Source organism: Phoenix dactylifera, chromosome 8 (genome assembly GCF_009389715.1).
Source record: "Phoenix dactylifera cultivar Barhee BC4 chromosome 8, palm_55x_up_171113_PBpolish2nd_filt_p, whole genome shotgun sequence".
NCBI lineage: Eukaryota > Viridiplantae > Streptophyta > Magnoliopsida > Arecales > Arecaceae > Phoenix > Phoenix dactylifera.
The window spans coordinates 20,490,426-20,510,044 of NC_052399.1; the positions used below are offsets into that span (position 1 = coordinate 20,490,426).

The following is a 19,619-nucleotide window of genomic DNA, read 5'->3' on the forward strand; positions in this document are numbered from 1 at the left end:
TAGAATTATATGTGGTTTTGCATTGACCCACTTTAAGGTATTCAAATATGATAAGCATATGAATCAAGTCATCTTTGTTTAGCCTAGAACATTTGGATGGAGCCAAGTATCAGATTTGCTCCCTCAGCAAGATGAATGCATCTTAATATGCCTTATGGAAACTAATAAAATTTACCATGTTCCAGAAAACACACAACCCTAGCTGGGCTTACATGAAAACTTCCCACCTTAGAAGAAAAGTAAGGTAATAAAAAGAAAGCAGGGAAAGCCTTTATGAATGAACAAAACACAAATAGACAACCGTGCCAACTTATCAAGAGCAGAATAATCTTGAAAACAGGTATCCATGGCAGCCCTGCACAATATCAACCAAAGGAGAAGTCTGGCTTGCTTCCTCAACCGGGCGATCCATCCATTTCTTCGTCATCTGTTCCGCAACATGAGCAATTTGGTGCTGCAATACTGATGCACCAAGGGGCCCTATCAGATTCAACCTTGTTGCAGCAGAAACAACATCTCTCATTGTTATGAACATGTAGGCCCGCTGCGAAGTACTGCTATCAAAACCAAGAAGACCACATATGAGCCCAAAAATCGGTGCATGGTGGAAAGAAGCCGCCCCTGAACCCAGGTAAGTATCCCGCATCTGTTTAAGAGATGGAATCTCCACATATATAGATGCAGCCACTCTCAAAAGTGCTGATCCTTGAGATGCTGATGCTTTTCTACTAACTTCATTAGTCAGTGTTGCCTCAAGCAATCTATCTAGTTTAAACCAGGATTCAACGTCAGGAAACTTGCTTGCACAATATACATATGGAAGAAGTAGGCTGCCGGTGTTCTCCAAGACTTGGATAATGTAGAACTTCAAATCTTCAGGGCCCACTACAAAGCGAGCTTGGACAGCAGCCTCAAGACCAGAAGAATGAGCAAAACCGCCTGTAGGAAGAATGGAATCTAGTAGTTGCCACTGGCTCCATTGTTGGAGGTGGTCTGCAGGTGAAGTTTTCACATTATCTGCACTCATTTCCTCCATATCGCAGTCCATTAGACAATTCTGGGTTTGTTCACTATTAAAAACATATAAATGAAGCATCAGATTTATAAGCAAAATAGACATGCAAGCACAATATTCTTGTGAGATCGTGACAAGTTTACTGAATGAGCTGGGCATATCATGTTTAAATGAATTTTGCTATATTTTTGTGGGGTGCATAACATGGAGGACTCGACATATCTGACAGCAAGATCTTTATTGAAAAAAAAAAGAAGAAAATAGAGTTAAGGTGGTAAGAAACTCGCATAGGATCATTGTCAGGGCTCGGAGGCCATAGCTCACTTGACATTTTACATCAAACCCAAACAAAATCTTCAAAAAAGATATATTTGAATATAAAATAGGCAGACTTAAGAATCCATGATAAGAGCATATTAAATGAACCTCGTGAAGGGAACGGCTTGATCACTTTCACAGTTCTTTGTAAACAATTCACTCATGATTGTTGCCAACGATGCTCTACCATCATCTTAACCACAATTTTTGAGAAATATCATCTTGCCCACCATGATCAGCATTATAAGTTCACTTCCGGACCATAAAAAAACAAGAAAAAAGAAAAAGATGCAGCATATCAAACAACAAAAAACATTTGCACGATCACATCAATGAATCAAAACAAGAAAATGTCAATGTACTTGTACTTGGACCATACAAGCATGCGTACAGTCTGCTTGGGTCGTGAAGGAAATGCCTTCTGATAAATAGAACCAAGGTCTTGAAACAAAGTCCAATTATATACCTTCTTCTGTTTTTTTTTATAGAAAAAAATGTAAGAAGTGTTCGTTTTTCGCATTACCATTAGAAGTATAGGCATCCATTGAGATTATGTCAAACCCCAAATCCAATGAATTCATGAGAAAAAAAGTAGCTACCAGTTCTCATCCAGATTCTCATCTTTTTCCAATTAACACATAAAAAAGCATGACAAAGCAATTCCCTAAAAATCAAAAAGATGAGTAAACTGCAAATAATTCAGCATATAAATAAATCAGAGCAATCAATCCCTACTTAAAATCCTACCCCCTTTCCCAAACTCCAAACAGATCGACCCTAGAAACCTTCATTCCCTTCAATTCAATCATAATTTCGGTGCCCAACACCCACAACCAGTCAAATCGTAAAGAGAAACCTAGAGAGCAGAATCAAAAGAAAACCCGTATCTCCGATTATGATGTACTTAAAGAGGTAAGCGTACGACATCCTTCTTCAGATCTCGTGGCTCTCCTCCACCTCCTCTCCCTCGTGCTCGGATCTCGAAGAGCTGGGCTCGCTCTCAGAGACCCAGACCTCCAACAAGACGAAGACGGTGGAGAAGACGTGCGTCGTCGCCACGGAGACCACAAGATCGAAACCGAGGTCATCGTAATATTCAATACGAAGATGGCAGCTTCTTACCAAATAATCTACCAAATGACATAATGAATTCCAAATAATCTACTAAATGACATAATGAATTCCAAGATAGATCAGCACACACCCCCGAAATAAAACAGCTTAGAAAGGCCTAAAATCAATCAGCTACTTGGCGACGAGAGGATACAGTTAACAGAACATCAAAAGTATGCAGCGGAGCAAATTATTCAGACCCCATCTATGCGGATATTACAGTTAACAGAACATCAAAAGCATATGATATACTCATCTCTGAATTACTTTCTGATCATGCTGTTCCAAAAAAAAAGGGGGGGGGGCATGTTGAGAAATTTTGTGCTATATGGCATGATATGATTTAGTTTGACAATATGAAATGCGTAAATCTGTTGGTTATGGAGCAAGATCTTGCACGGAATCGACAAGGAGACGTAGGATAAGAGAATAAACCTTTAATTTTTCTGTGTTCCCTCGCTCCCTCTCTCTCTCTCTCCCTCTCTGAACTTTCTGTTGCAGCCATTCCGAAGTTGGTCATTGGTCGCACGAAATCAACAGGCAACCAATTTCCAACCGGAGAAAACAAAGAATCCCTCCAGAACGACTTTAAGGGAAAGATTTGGGATAAAAAGGGAAGAAAGTTATATGAGAAACCCTTCTGGATGGCCCGAGATTGGAATGGCTTCAGGTTAGGAGCAATGGAATAGGATTTGCTGTCTCTCTCTTCCATTTGAGAGATTATAATGTGCTTTCTCTTATCAATTTGATAGCCAATGATGCAAAAATTTTAGAGACAACAACGTAAATTTTTTCTAATGATGACGACCTAAATCCTGCAAAGCGCGATGACAAGTTTTTAAGGAGGACAATAATGAATACTAAAATGCAGATAGAATAGAAATGTAAGGAAATACAAATATCTGATATGCATACGTAGTAAAGAATATCGAGCAAAAGGGGTCACGAAGCACCGGCCCAAACTACACCCAGTTTTAATCTGAGCCAAATATTTTAGATCCCAATCTCTATTCTGGTGAGGAAGAGACTTTAGGTCCCAATCTCGTTCCTTTGCTGCTAGGGTCAACCCGCTAAAAATATAGGTGGCGTTGATCGAGCTACAAACTCCATTCTTCTGCCAAACCTGTTCTTCTGCAAGACTTTCAGGAGGACCCTTGGCAATTCCACTTTCCATGCATATTATAGCATGCTAGTGTCGTAAGTCGCCTTCCTACAATCTGCCATGAAAAATTAATCGATCATCCGAAGCAGACATCTGTCTTGAAGATAGGAGAAAGAGAACGGTAGACAAAACACAAGCTATGCCGGTCAAATCTAATCAAAATGCCTCTCAATTACATATGGATGACTGAATGATATTTGAACAGTTGCAAATGGATGTACAAAAGTGATAGGAGAGAGGAGACTATACAACATTTTTCATTTTGCTCATGCACATTACAGAAGTCCAGGTTACAAATGTAAATGGAACAGCAGGAGACCACAAAGAGACTGAATCCAGACAGCCACAGAAGAGGATCCTTTTTAGTAATGGGATCTTATTCTGGGGCAGGTGTTCAACTGCAGCAGCCACCAGCTTGAGAAGAGGTGCCATCTCTCCCTCCTGATGGGCCAGGAATTCCACCATATCCAACTTTGATACCATAGGACTGGAATAAGTATGACAAAAAGGTCAATGGTTACACAAAGAAGCAGTAAATTAAATGAACATGCTTCACGGAGGAGAAATGTAAAATTCTAGATGTATAAACCACAGAAAACCATGACCATCAGGTACATGCAAAATTTCTCAAAAAATTAATGGAAAATAAATGACATTGTACCAAGGATGTCTTCTCTGACATACCAACAAAACTATTGGGGAGTTAGTTTGTTTTTTGTTTTTTGTTTTTTTTTTGGAGGAGGGGCATACAGATCTTTATTAAAATTGAAAAAAGAAATATATTTAAAGTAAGATAAAATACATATGAAGTCAATGCTTTATAAGCATAATAATATTGGAACTGGGAACCATATATTTAGTTAATCTATATGATTGTGTATAGCTTATAACATGAAACTCTTTTTTTTTTTTGACTCTGTAACATGGAGGCTGAATAAATATCATGGTTAAAAGAGGACTTGGGTAATTATTCTGATAGAGGATGTGGCTGACAATTGAATGCCGAACTCCTAAGGTCCACAACAAACATGCGACAAGAAATGTTGAACGCCTCCTTGGAAACTTGGTCTGCAAAAGGCTAGGCTCCATTTTTTAAGGATTCACCGTGTTGTTTTAGGTGGTCCAACTTTCATTAACCATGTACTTAGGAAAAATGTCGATGTTTGGCGATTCTCAAGCCAATGACCACATAGGAAGACAAGGTCTTTTTGTTGGCAATACGTGCAATCATTTCTTTTCTTGGATCCAGTTAGTTTCACGTGGTAATACTACCATATGTATAACATTTCAAAAAACAAAACTGTCTGTAAAATAAGTTTATTTCCTTTCTCGTTCATATAAGTTCAAAAAATTGTTGTCATGACTTATGATATGATGATCCAGTTCAAGCAGAAAATTCAAAAGATAGAAGGAAGAAAGCCAACCTCATTTGATACATCAAAGACCCCATCCTGGATTTTCTTGTAGATTGTTGCTGCTGTGCTAATAAATGCCTGGATGGTTTTAGGTATCAGAAGGGTTAGAAAGTCAAAACAAGATAATAATACTGCACATGATTTGGCATAAAATTTGTAACAATGTGCCAAACCTCCTCAACATTTTGTGCAGTTTTTGCAGAGGCTTCCATAAAGACCAATCCATGCTCCTTGGCAAACTGCTCCCCTTCCTCCGTGCTGACAGCTCTTCTGTGAGACAGATCACATTTGTTCCCAATAAGCATTATTGTCATATTAGCATTTGCATGTTGCCTTGCATCTTCCAGCCAGTTTGCAAGATGATTAAATGTTTCCCTCCTGAAATTAATATTGGGAAAAAGTTAAGGACCTACTTGAACTCCTTAAATCAGGAAAGAAAAAAAAAAGAACAAGAAAGAAATATTCGATTTGCACCAAAGTCACCCATTTTAGAGAAACTTGAACAGCAGAAACACCTGGTAATGTCATAAACTAGCAGTGCACCAGCAGCCCCCCTATAGTAGGACCTTGTAATTGATCTGAAGGATTCTTGGCCTGCCTGTAACATGATAGATTTTTGTTATGAGATTCATGAGCAATGGTTGAAATTGAGTATTTGAAACAATAGTGTAACAACATACAAGGAGAAGAAGATGAAGAAAGAGAAGAGGATTATAGAATACATAACTGAAATTGAAGCTATTGCAAGCCTAGTTATATAAACCTAGTCTTTTATTTAAACATCATATTCCATTTGATCTTGGCTGTTATCAGACTATATTTGATATTTCGCACATCTTGAAAGCTAAGATATTAGTTTCACCAATTCTACATATCATTTAGGTTATTTAAGTTATTGTACTATTATATTAAAACGATGGAAGCACAGAAGCATAATAAAGCACCAGAGTCCATGGCAAGTCAGCATAAGTTGGGTAACATGCGGGAAAGAAAAAAAAGGTTGCTTTAAATAATTTTTCTGAAATAAACAGCATTTCTACTAAAAATTTCCTATCAAACATATCAAGAAAAGACAATTAAATAAACAGTCATTCATAAACAATAACTATACTAAAACAGTTAATACTATAAAAAAATTTAATCCATATCCCTAATAAAGGCACTTGAGCACAGCAAGAACATAAAAACCAACCGTATCCCATATCTGCAACTTTATGGGCTTGTTGTCAATTGTAATCATCCTGGCTCCAAACTCAACACCAATCGTCAAGTCGTGCACAGGTTGGAAGCGCTTGTCAGTGAACTGCAATAGCAGGCATGATTTTCCAACCCCTGCATGAAAAGCAAAGTGCAAACATAGCAAAAGCACATCATAAAGATCAATAAACATAAATTTGCTATAAAAAATAACAAAAAGAATACTCTAGAGAACTCAATGTTATAGGACAAGAAATTAATATAGCAAATGGCAAAACATAACAATAAATAGGATTCACAAGAATACTACAAAGTGGTTCCATATAATCAATTTGGAAAAGTCTGTGAAATATAGAATCCTGCCTTTTAGTAAAACTTGAAACCATTCATAAAGTCCAGGCAATCAAACAACCTCAATAGTGCAGATCATCGCCTCAATCCAAGACTTTTCTATCAAGGAGATCCCAATGTTACAAAAACAACATAAGGTGTGAAGGTGCCAGAGTAAGAATCATAAATGGTACAGGAAGTACTTGTAACTTGTATGAAGCAGACATTGAAGAGGCAAAGGATGGAGCAATTTGAACTACATCTTCTATAATATATAGTGCAAAAAAAAGGATTATTTTGATACAAAACTGCCGTATCAAGATAGTGAATTTCTTCGTCTTAGTCCATTGACCTAATAAATGACTTCTGATTCATCCAAAGTCTTCTCCAAGCAAACCCCATATCAGCCTTATGTTTACTTAGGGTGAAGATATTCGCCATGTTAAGACAAGAAATGAGGGAGGCTCAAATGAAGATTCAGATCTTATGTAAATCAGGAATCAATAAAATACTTCTGCAAAATGTTCAATGGTATTTTGCTGTTTTCTGAAAATAATCTTTGTAATCTGGTAAATTAAATTTCTTCTCCTTTATCTTTGAGTCTCTAACTGACATTGATAACGAGGTTTTTCATCGTGAGATAATGGAACTCTTAAATATTTTTAAATTCCAAAGATTTTCAGTGAAGATGCCCCAGTTCACCCCTTCTTTTTAATTGCTAGAGATTTTCAGACAAAAAGGTCTAAGAAGAGGAAGAGAATGAGTTGAAGGATTTCAGAGATGTGAAATCAGATCCACATCAAATTTATGACAATTCGTCCTAGTTTGTCACAGTTATTATAACTAGTGAAATCCAATTTCCCCCTTATCTGTTTTGAAAATATATTATGGTTAAAGGTAAATTTTTGTACGAACTCTTTGGCATGGATAAGAACAGATGGAAGAAGGCTTCTATTTTCAGGCAACTTAAAGCAATCGGGTTCTTGTATATAAGTCCAATTAATATTTAAGTATTTCATAATCTGAAAGAGCTTAATATATTTAATGTAATTCTTTATGGACAAAGAAGCTTTTTTTGGGATAATTGTCTACTGTCCGGTCCAACTAGGGAGAACCATCCCCATAGGGGTTGCAAGTTCTATAGAAAAGCCGCTTTGTGCTGTGTGGAGGAAGAGTCCCACATCTGCTGCTCCAATGTGCTATCTTTTGAATTTTATGGTGTAGGTTCAGTGACAATATCCTGGGACCCAGGCATTGCCAATGGGTGGGAAATTTAGGAAAAGAGAAACATCTTCAACAAAAGGCAACTGGATGAAGAATGGGTGCAGACACATCAATCCGGGTCTTGTCTGTGGTGGCATACTATTTCAGACACCCTTTTACTTCTTTTCTGTTTCTTTTAATTGCCTCCAGGTCCTTTTATTGTTATCATGCTGTTAATAACGATGCCTAACTAATTACTTCCAAATTAAACTTGCCAAATTCCAAAAGAAGACAAGAAGAAAGTAAGAAAAACATGGCATTACTTAAAGATTTGTAAATGAAGACCATATTTAGCACATCAATCACCAAAATTTGAAGTGCAAAAAGACAAAGAAAATACAAAACAGCGTGTTTAATTACTTAGAAATCAAAAGAAAACAGACGGAAAGGACAAGAAGGAGAATAAAATGGAAAGGACAAGAAGGAGAATAAAATAACATCAGAGGGAGAAGCAAAGAACATCAGACGGAGAAGCAACAGGAACATGAACCAGAACAAGAACTTGTACAGATCCAAATAATAATAATTTTTTTATTATCCACGCTATATCAGTAATCACCAATGCAGCAAAAGAACAAACACTGATTATTCTCGTAAAAGCCCAAACCCAGGAATCCAATCAAGATCTCCCCAAGAAAACGGGTCCAAGGTCATATGATTAATAGAAATCTTTTTTCGAGTTAACAAGTGATTAATGGAAATCAGATGCATTCCAAGTTTCATTAAGAATCAAAAGAAACAAATAAAAAAAAAAATCATCCAACACATCCAGATTCTCATCGTTTTCCAATTAACTCATAAAGAAACGTGACAAAGCAATTCCCTAAAAATCAAAAAGATGAGTAAACTGCAAATAATTCAACATATAAATAAATCAGAGCAATCAATCCCTACTTAAAATCCAATCCCCTTTCCCAAACTCCAAACAGATCAACCCTAGAAACCTCCATTCCATTCAATTTAATCATAATTCGGTGCCCAACACCCACAACCCGTCAAATCGCAAAGCGAAACCTAGAGATCAGAATCAAAAGAATACCCGTATCTCCGATTATGATGTACTTAAAGAGGTAAGCGTACGACATCCTTCCTCAGATCTCGAGGCTCTCCTCCGCCTCCTCTTCCTTCTCCTCGGATCTCGAAGAGCTGGGCTCGCTCTCAGTCTCTCAGAGAACCAAGACCTCCAACGAGATGAAGACGGTGGAGAAGGCGTGCGTCGTCGCCACGGAGACTACAAGATCGTAGCCGAGGTTTGGGGAAGGCGCTGCTTCCTTAATTTTTTATTATTTGTTTACTGCTTAACCTTTGGCTATCCTTATTAATTAGTTGCCGGCCTTAAAAGGAGGCTTCTTCCGTAGCTAAAGATATTGTATTACTATTAAACTATTGTCTTTACCCAAGAGAATTTCACAGCAGATGGTTCAGAACTTTTTTAGGGCATATGGATAGGTTTTCAAATTATCAATACAAAGAACGAGGGCTCCTTTGGTTTGTGAATTTTTTTTATTTATATATATATATATATATATATATATATATATATATATATATAAAATTGATATTTGAAAACATGATATATAAAATAATAATTTTTGCATGGTTGATTGAAAAAAAGAGAGGCACATTTTAGTTTATATTTGATTAGGTATTTATTTTTTAAAAAAATATATAAAATATTTATTATGTTCTTAATAATAAAAAATATATTCTATCTAAAAGCTTAAGAATATTTTTAAAAAAAAGTTACTCCTAGTGGGTGGCAATTGATTTTTTCCTTATCAGATCTTATTCCTATAAAAAAGTTACTTTCTCATCTTTCTTCTTTATTCACGTGACATTTATTCATTTTTCTATTAACCACACTTTCCTCTTCTGTTCACGCTATCCAAACATGTTCTAAGGATTTGCATATTATCGCGTCTTGCTTATCTATCAGACTTTATTTGAGAAGGACAATATTTTGTCTTCTACACTTTATACCTTCATATCTTCTATGCATAGCAGGGTATCCAGTAAGAATGAAAATGGACCAGATAATATCCATTAAAATCTATTTTTGCATTCGAATCTATCCGGATATGGATAAAACTTTAAGTATTCGATTAATATCCATATTTGTATCCATATTCAGCAAAAAAATATAGATATGGATAACGATAGACAACTACATATTCGAATATCCGATTTTATTTATAATCCTATTTAATTTTATATAGCACTCATAAATTTTCAAGAACAATAAATGATCATATGAACATGCTATTAGCATGATTTATCTGCTATTTAGTAATTTTTTTGATTATGTGATCACAAAGTTTAATTATACAACTTATATCTATATTTTTGTCAATACTTCTAGGATCAGATATGTATCCATATTCGTTTAAAATAAATATCAATATAAATTTTGTATCTGATTAACATCTATATCTATATTTGTATTCATCAAATAAAATAAGTACATATATGGATATATTGGTATCTCATCTGCTTTTGGCCTTAGGATTAGGAAAAATTGACTTTTTATTCAATTATCTTACTAATTTACCAAGATAGTTCTAGACCTTCATGTTTGAATTTGTATAAATAGCTTGGATAGAGCACCAAGATCAGTATCCCTCTCGTCAACCCATGCTGCAAGGAGCCCTTTGGAGTTTGAGTATTATTACTAGAATATGGCATATGCAGTTATTATTTTATTTTTGATTAAAATAAATTTGATACAAATGAATAATTAAATAAATACTAAAACAAGGATTTTGAAACATTGATTTTTTTAAAATTTTGTTTTTAATAAAAAATACATAAATAAATATTAGATGAAGGATTCTTTTCTTTATTCTTGTGGATAGAATGTAAAGTAGGGAAGAGGCGAGGGAATGTATGAGGCAAGAAAAAGCATGAAAAAGAAATGTAGAAGAACAGACATGCTCCATGTACACCATGAAAGTCGTGTTATGTAGTAGAACAGATGTCACGTAGGTAGGTGATGATGTTACAAATATTTTTTAGTAACAAAATAATTTCTTCTAATTTATGAAGCCCATCCACTGGGGTGGAGCAAAGATATTTTGTTGGGATGGAGGAGGGAGGAGGGCATAATATGTATAATAAATATAACTATCTAAATTGAAATGATGAAAAATCTAGTCTTATTACTTTGTCACATTGAAGAAAATATTTTACCATATATTATATGAATTTTTTATGTGTATTTTAGTGATATTGAATAAAAGTTACTCTTTATAAGCTTACAAGACTATACTTTTAAATATCAGTCGATCCTAGAATTCTGAAGTCTGATTAAATCCACAATTCAACAAAGTAATTAGAAGGTATTTATTAGAAAGAAGGAATAACAAGAATAAATAGTTAAATCTTATCTCCATCCTAATTCAGGATTATCAAACAAAGATATGTTAGAAAGAAGGAATATGACTCTTTAATTGCTTGGCTTTCCCAAAATTCATAATTGCTTGGCTTTCCCAAAATTCATCTCCACTTGTGAAATGCTAGTGTACTCTCCTGTCAATGCTTAAATTCAATTTAGATAAAAAAAAAAAATCTTACATTAAAAGTCATTAATTCAAAATATTTGTAGCTGATTTGGCAATTAGATCCATTAATTTAAGGGTGGTAAGTTATACTGCAAGATTTGCCCAAGATTTTTTAGCTTCCCTGCTCTTTCCCCTGATTTTTACATGTTTCACCCCTTGCCCATGTATATTATATTAAAACTAAGCAAGAAATTTATTTTTGTATTACAATTATAACTTTGATAAGAAAAACAATATGAACTAATGTATAATCGATACTCCTTGCTAGCATTACTTAGACAATGTAACTACTTGTTAGAATAAATATCCTACTTCCAAAGCAAGGTTTTCATCTTGGATCTTGGTTAGTATTGGCATTAAGAAATTATTTTGAAAAAGAAAAGAAAAAATTAAAGTCGTAATTACTTGCATCCCTTGCATGGGCATGGGCTAGTACATGTGTTTCAGACAATAACAAGCTTATAACCTACGTGATGCCTGGGGTACAACTTTTTTAATCCTCGAGTCCAAACCATCCGATTGAGTATACAAGAAAAGATAACACTCACCCTATGTGAACATACTACCCTATTCTTAATCCTTTATCTAATATGGACGAGTCGATTCCTTGAATGGCTATGTCAATGCCTTGAATGGCTATGTCTAGTCGATTGCCACTCCTAGCCTCCTATAAAAAATTTTATGCTAACTACAATCCATCATTAGATCATTTTCTACATAATCCTTAGGAAACTCGATTGCTATTTTTTACTCATGCGCAACAAAACTGATGTAGATATAAATAACAAAAAAACTACATATGTTTTTTCTTTTTTTTTTTAAGGCGGATGGATCGTATCTGACAAATACGGATACATCTAATAAAATCGAAAAACAAAATACTAGAAGTGCCAGAGGCAACTCCCCATCTTCAGCCCATAGGGTACTACCAGAGTGACTGGCTACATAAGCAGTCACCCAGTCCGCAGCCCCATTAGCTTCACGGAAAACATGCTTGGCCTGGAAGGCCCCTCCAGCCCCCACCATTGTCCAGATATCTCGGAGCAAAGGATGGACGCAACCATTACCTCTTAGGCTTCCACGGACCCAACTGATAATCGTGGCCGAATCCCCTTCCAGGATAATGGAACTGGCCCGTAAAACATACCGGGCATGACAAAGGCCCGCCCAAGCGGCCCTCAGCTCTGCTTCCGGAACCGATATGTCGAAGAGTTGACTGCCTCCTGCAGCCACGACCTTGGCCGACAGGTCCCCAATAACAAAATTCGCGCCGCCTTTCATACCTCCGTTCCAGACAGACTCATCAAAGTTGACTTTAAGGAAATTCGGAGGAGGGGACTCTCAGGTGAAAAATACCATACGGGATGCTGTCGAAGCAGAATGAGAACCCTAGACGTCCTTAGCTATCAAGGTCTCTTCGACAGATAAGATGTGACTGAGCTCTGTCGCCTGCACATGGGCACTCTCCACCATAAGTCGGTAAAAACTACATATATTAGCTATTAGGTTTTTTAGGTTATTTTTGGAGAATATATCAGTAATGAAATTCATTAATACCTGACATTGACATGTATTCGGATGGTGACCGGAGAATTCTGTACAAGTAGAACACCCCCTCCCTCCTTGTCCCTCTCCTTCTCACTCTCACTCTCACTCTCTTCCCCTACTCTGATGAATTGAGATGGTGGATGAGATTTAGTATGTTCTCCATACACCACGGTCGTGGGACCATTTCATTCCTTTTAAAAAAGAAATGTGAGTGAAAAATGATTCTTCAAGTTGTGGAAACATGCTCGTGAAATCCTGTGCAAAAATTCTGAAATCCACCGGCCATATGATTTTTATCCCGGACATGACCAATGACGATCGAGGGGTATATTTCTAGGTATTTTACTATGCACCATGTCGACGTTGCCCAACTTTCTCTTAGAAGAATATATGGAGGTATGGCTAGAAAGGAGCAGGTACGAAGCTAAAATTAGTGAACTGGCTAGAAGTCAGGAATATAACATATGTGGAAGGTATACCTTTTTTTTTTTTTGAGGAATGTGGAAAGTATACTTTCTTTCTTTATTCCTCGTCATCTCCTTGAGAGATTCCTTTTCGTCTAATCCTATACTTTTTTCCCTTATTTCTCTTGTTGTTTTCTTTAAAAATTTTTTTTGGTACAACGGCTTACATGCAATCAAAGAACAAAAGACTACATAAAGGCTTAGGCAATGATGTGTGGTTTGCCCAAATAAAACCTCCAAAGTGGTGAGCTACAAAGGAGGCAACCCGTCTATGGCACCGTTTACCTTCCTGTATATATATGTAGCCTGATGAGAGCCGCACTCTTTCAGAAGTCTGCGAATGTCGTGGAGCAGTAGCCTCCCCCAGCAGCGTATCCCCAATTCCGAATTCACTTGATCACCATGGCCGAGTCCCCTTCGAGGAGGATGCGATCCGCGCCCAGCACTAGCCTCACATAGATAATACCCTTCTATGTAGCTCTAAGCTCAGCGCAAACAATAGACGTGTCGAAGATCTACCGACCCCCCACCGCCATCAGTTTGGTGTCGTGGTCTTTGATAACGAATCTCACACCTCCGCAGTTCTCTCCCTCGCCCACACTATCGTCAAAGTTCACCTTGAGAAAGCCAGGAGGTGGGGGCACCTAGGAAACAAGCACAATTTTGAACGCTGCAAGAGCAGAATGAGAGCCCTAGATTTTTCTAACCAACCCAACAAGCGATGTCTCAGTAATACCGAGAATCTTCGTTGCATGCAGTAAAGCACTATCCGCCACCACACCTCAGATGAGAGCTACCATCTTCGAAGACCTGGGCATTCCTATCCAACCAACAGTGGTAGGCCAGGTAGGCAGTATGTGTCCCCCCCTTCTCAAGCCCGAGCTCCCACACCGAGGTCCCCAGGAAGCACAAGGAGTCCTCAATGGACGTCCACTCCTGCCGCGGGTCGAGGTGGGCCAAGGCACACCTCCAAATTTGACTGACCCACGGACACTCGATGAGAACATGGTAGATAGACTCCTCCACATCCGTGTAGACTGCACAGACTAAAGGGATCCTCACTCCCCGCCGCACCAATACACTTCTAGTAAGCAAACACCCCAAAGCCACCTTTCAGAGGAACAGGGCTACACGGGGATGGATGTGCATCCTCCAAATCCATCCTCCATTAATTTGCCAAGCCAGAGGCCTTCCGACCATCACAGATAAGTTCCAGGCTTGCACCACAGACCTCCTGATCATACTCCAAACTCTCATATCCATTGTCTCTCCTACGGGGATCTGCAAAGACGGGACCCGCTCAGCGAGCTGCAAAGATAGGACCGTGATGGGGGCTCACGGTCCAAAGCCCTGCACCAAGCCCCTTAGCCTTGCTCCTTAGCATGCGCCCTTGAAGAAGCCGTTGATTATAGACCGATTGTAGGTAACGCCGGTAGAACAACTTAATATAAAGATCAACAATAAAACTAAACTGAATTTTATTCCACTCTAATTGAAGAACAAACAAGAATAATCATAAGCAAACAAAAGAAATCTAGCAAAGGATCGAGAGAATTTCTTCCTAGCCCAATCTAGTGAAGATTGATATATCAACCACTAGCCCAAGTCCTAGAATACAAGATCTAAGAACCAAAATCGGCACAATACTGCCAAGCCTTTCGGTCGACTCCTTCACAAGAGAACTAAAATCAACTCAAATCTGGGATGCCCACAATGGCTCCCTACAACCCCTTTTATAGACTCAAAACCCTAGGACTTCTAGTTACAATGAAAGACCAAGATAAACTTGAATTCCTAAACAAAAGGCTAAGATAAACATGAAAAAAAACCTCCCCATAGATCCTTGTTGATGTAGCCGTGTGCAAGGCTTCTCCACCCTTGATTTGTATGAGATCAACGGCTTGGAGGAGTCCTAGAATACCTCCAAGTCTTCCTCTCGCGTCTGCATAGGACGCGCATCCCGAATGCACGGGATGCGTGTCCCGGTTGATCGGGTCGTGCGACCTGGCTGGAAGAGTCCCAATCCGGGTGGGACTGGGCTGGGCGCGGGTGCCCGCCAGTTGCCTGTGCGCATGGGCGTGCGCGGTCCGCCGGGCACACACGGCCCTGCGCGCGCGGGTGTGTGTGGGCACGCAGGCCGCCCGCCTGCAGCCCGCGCGTGTGTGGGCACGCAGGCCGCCCGCCTGCAGCCCGCGCGTGTGTGGGCATGCTGCTGGGCGGGTGCGCTGGTGTTGCACCCGCCTTGGCAGTGCCATGCGCGCGGTCCTATGTGCGCGGCTATCCGTGCGGCTTGATCCTCTCGGTCGAGCGCCTGTTGGGTTGGGGAGGTCTGGCGTGCGGGCTGATCGCACGCGATGCTGATGTCGTCGATGATCCTCTTGGTCGGCTAAGGGTCAGCCGGCCACAAGGCACATCAATTGGCACTTTGGCCTCCGATTGGCGCATGGTCCTCTCACGGCTTGGCGTCCTGGCGGCGCCGCTTGCGGAGGTCCTTGACATAAATCTCGGGCTCGTACCACAGACCTTCCGGTCATACTCCAGACTCTCCTGTCCACTATCTCTCCTACAGGGATCTGCAAAGATAGGATCCGCTCAGCGAGCTACTCCCCAAACATCCGCCTAACGAGGGTCTCATGCCACCTCTGCTCTCCTGGAGCAAACAAATCACAGACTCTTATGTCCCACCTCTACTTTTCTTTCATTGCCCAGTTTCTACTACTCCCAGCTACAAAGTGTGCTTTGGTTAACTTATTTGAAAAAGTCTCAAATTGTGACCCCCAGCATGTCATGCATGCAACCAATCTTTCATGGACTGATGCAAATTAACCAAGAAAGCAAACACCATTGCACTAAACTTGAGTCCATGCTCTTGTTTCTTAAGTACCTTACTCCGGATGTGGTAAGTTAGATATATATTCCTTTCAGAGGCTTCATTTTTCTTTTCTTACTTTTTTATTTTTACTTTTTTTTGAAAAAAAAAGCAGTCATGTCTATGAATTGAAACTGTTTTAGAATATGTAAAGCTTTCCGCGAAATTACCCTACGCTCGTGAACCTTTCTATGTTTTCTTTTTGGTCATATATGCAATTGAACTAGAATTGTATTAACACACTCTTGTGAATTGCGCTCATTTGGAGACGAGAAGGCCCCGGTTGATCATATTGCAGCATTTAGTGCCACTACTGGTTTGCACCAAGGAGAAAAAAATAAGAGGTGTTCCGAATTAAATACGAAACTAGTTTGCCTCGGATTTGCACTGTACTATATAATTTAAAATGGATATAGATTTGATTATCCAAGATAACGCGGGAGGACAATGAAAGCCATCACTAATTAAATAGGTTTACATATGGTAGTGCATATAATTCTGTACGCCTCTGCATGCATGCATGCATACATCTACTCTCTCCCTCAACTTTACAATGTTAGTAATAAATTATAACATGCTAAGATTTAGAATCACAAATAATACCGTATTCAAGTTTAAGAGATATACCTGCGGAAGACATATTGAATACGTTCCTCAATCACCTGGAATAATAGCGGCTGGATCTTCCCTTCCTTGCTCCTCACAAAAGATAGCCGTCAATGGGGCAAGCTATCAACCATATGGAGAGGAGAGGGGGACCTAGCCTATATATAGGAAACATAGAGGAGCCTTCCCATTAAAGGCTCCAAAACCCTAATTGGGTTTCCTGGCCTACATACCAAAAGTACCACAATAAATAGGACTCAATCCTATACATCCAAGGTGCACCAAAGCCCATAAAACAAAATGATCACACATCATATTGGGCTTAATCATAGTACCATTCTGAGCCATACGTCTAACCCATTTTATAAAACAAAAATACGCAATCAGTGTAAGCCCATATTTTGAAATTATTCTAACATTCTCCCACTTGGGCGAACACGGATTGTCATATTAATTTAAAAACTTTGTTTTGAAAACGACTCTCGGGTTAGACTACAAAAGTGGCCACACATATAGCTCAAATGATAATCACCTTGGATACATGATCCGGTCCAACAAGAACATCAACATTGAACATGGAAGTCGTTACACCATTTAATCGATGTAAGACCACTCCACAGCTACAAATGCTAACATCCTTATCGACATGGATCCCCATCCTCCAACCAATGTGGTAGTATGTAGTATGAACTTAGCACCAAAATGTGATCAAAGGTGTGCTAATTCATATTGGTCCTCATAAATGCTTCAAAAGAAGCCACATGTCTCAAAAGAGACTCACATCATGTCTTTATGCATTATATCTCGAGATCAAAATGATATCATAATAAAAGACATATGTGCAATGCATGCTCAAACATAATTATAATTTCTGTGCACAAAATACAGAATTATAAATAGGAAGATAAATTTTTTTTTTTTTTTTATAATTGGAAGAGGCTGTACCCGAAGCATATGGGTTGCCTACATACCCTGTAAAAAGGATCAAGCCAAAATATAGTTCTCTTACATAAATAACTCCCACTAACCAAAAACATCAAAGGTTTCCACAATGCCCATATTAGCAATATGTGTCTTAAAGACTTTCGTTGCGAGTCCCTTAGTTAATGGATCTGCAATCATTGCTTTTGTATTTATATGCTCTATTTTTTTTTGTCTGCCCTTCTTTAACTTTATCTTTGACCACCAAGTACTTGATGTCTATATGCTTAGAGCCACCAGAACTCTTGTTATTCTTTGAAAAGAATACCGCTACACTATTATCACAATAGATGGTAATTGGTCTCGAGATGGAATCAACAACTTTTCGTCCTGAAATAAAATTTCTCAACCAAATGGCTTGGACTGTAGCTCCATAACATGCCACAAATTCAGCCTGCATGTTAGAAGAAGCCACTAGAGTTTGCTTAATACCTTTCCCAAAAATAGCACCACTAGTCATTATAAAAATATAACCTGAAGTTGACTTCAGATTATCTTGACATCCTACAAAATCAAAATCTGAGTAGCCTACCACCTCAAGATGATCTGTACGCTGAAAGGTAAGCATATAACCTTCAGTCGTTTTCAATAATCTCAAAACTTTCTTAGTTGCTTTCTAATGCTCTTGTCCTGGATTCGATTAAAATCTACAAAAGACACTCACTGCATAGGCTATGTCTGCTCTAGTGCAAACTTGAGCATACATCAGGCTCCCTACAGCTCTTGCATAGAGTATGTTCTTCAAAGATTCTCTTTCAAGTTTATTTCTTGGACACTGGGCTTTGCTGAACTTATCCCCTTTTACTATAGGTACATCACCAGGTGCACAGTTTTGCATATTGAACCTCTCTAGGATGCGTCGTATGTATATCTTTTGCGAAAGTCCCAACAAGCCATGATCTCTATCACGATGTATCTCAATTTATAGTACAAAAGAAGCTTCCCCAAGATCTTTCTTTTCAAAATTAGCAATGATATTTTCCTTGTCTCATGAAGTAACCCTAAGTCACTACTAGCAAGTAAAATATCATCCACATACAAAACGAGAAAAAATGAATTTTCTCCCACTGATCTTGAGATAAATGCATTGGTCCACTGTATTTTCAATAAAACCAAAAGAAGTCACAACTTCATCAAATTTCAAATATCATTGTCGGAATGTTTGCTTGAGCCCATATATAGATTTGTTCAACTTACACACCAAATTTTCCTTTTAAGTCTAACTTGAATTTGTAAACCTATTTGCAACCTATGGTGTTAACATGTGGTAGAAGCCCAACAAGTTTCCAAACTCTATTTCTCTTCATAGAAAATATTTCATCTTCTATGGCATTCAGCTATTTATTTGAGTCAGGTCTTGTTAATGCTTCTTTAAAAGGGACGGAATTAATGTTACGCCCAATATTAAAATCACTCGCTAGTAAATAGAAAATATAGTCATTAGGCAGGGCAGACATTCTTTCTTTTTTTTTTTTTTGTGGTCTCCTAACCTGTGGTTCAAAAAACTAACTCAACCACTGTTTGAGGAGGAACGTGAGGCTCTTCTTGATGCTTACGTTCTTCATGAACTGTGGCAATCAGCTGAAAAATAACTCTTTCTTGTACAACGAAAATTGAAACCACAACTTGACTCGGTTCTGTAAAAGTTTTCTTTAATACAGAACTCCCACTAGTACCAAGTACAAGAAAGAAATTTCTCCATAATGAACTCAATAATTTTGGTGCCATGATTAGGACTATAGAACTTATAGCCCTTTGATCTATAAATTCTGGTGTAGATT

At 38.3% G+C, this 19,619-nt stretch overlaps 2 protein-coding genes across 7 annotated transcripts; both read right to left on the bottom strand.

Annotated features, from left to right (window-relative positions):
- On the bottom strand, positions 1-3,311 carry LOC103708733 (urease accessory protein F). 6 transcript variants are annotated; one of them, XM_039129213.1, is made up of 3 exons: positions 2,882-3,311; positions 1,442-1,585; positions 1-1,070 (listed from the first exon to the last, which is right to left on the bottom strand). In XM_039129213.1, the coding sequence occupies exons 2-3, from the start codon at positions 1,495-1,497 to the stop codon at positions 314-316; spliced, it is 813 nt and encodes a 270-aa protein (XP_038985141.1). In that variant the 5' UTR covers positions 1,498-1,585; positions 2,882-3,311; the 3' UTR covers positions 1-313. The 6 variants fall into 6 exon arrangements, with proteins under 6 accessions (XP_038985141.1, XP_038985140.1, XP_038985143.1 ...); XM_039129212.1 differs by having other exon boundaries at positions 1,442-1,593; XM_039129215.1 differs by lacking the exon at positions 1,442-1,585 and having other exon boundaries at positions 2,882-3,301.
- Positions 3,312-3,735: 424 nt separating this feature from the next.
- LOC103708722 (ras-related protein RABB1c-like) lies at positions 3,736-9,127 on the bottom strand. Its single transcript, XM_008793781.4, has 6 exons — positions 8,853-9,127; positions 6,216-6,355; positions 5,539-5,621; positions 5,197-5,401; positions 5,033-5,101; positions 3,736-4,095 (listed from the first exon to the last, which is right to left on the bottom strand). Exons 1-6 carry the CDS (start codon positions 8,896-8,898, stop codon positions 4,003-4,005), a joined length of 636 nt encoding a protein of 211 aa, XP_008792003.1. The 5' UTR covers positions 8,899-9,127; the 3' UTR covers positions 3,736-4,002.
- Between the last annotated feature and the right edge of the window lie 10,492 nt (positions 9,128-19,619).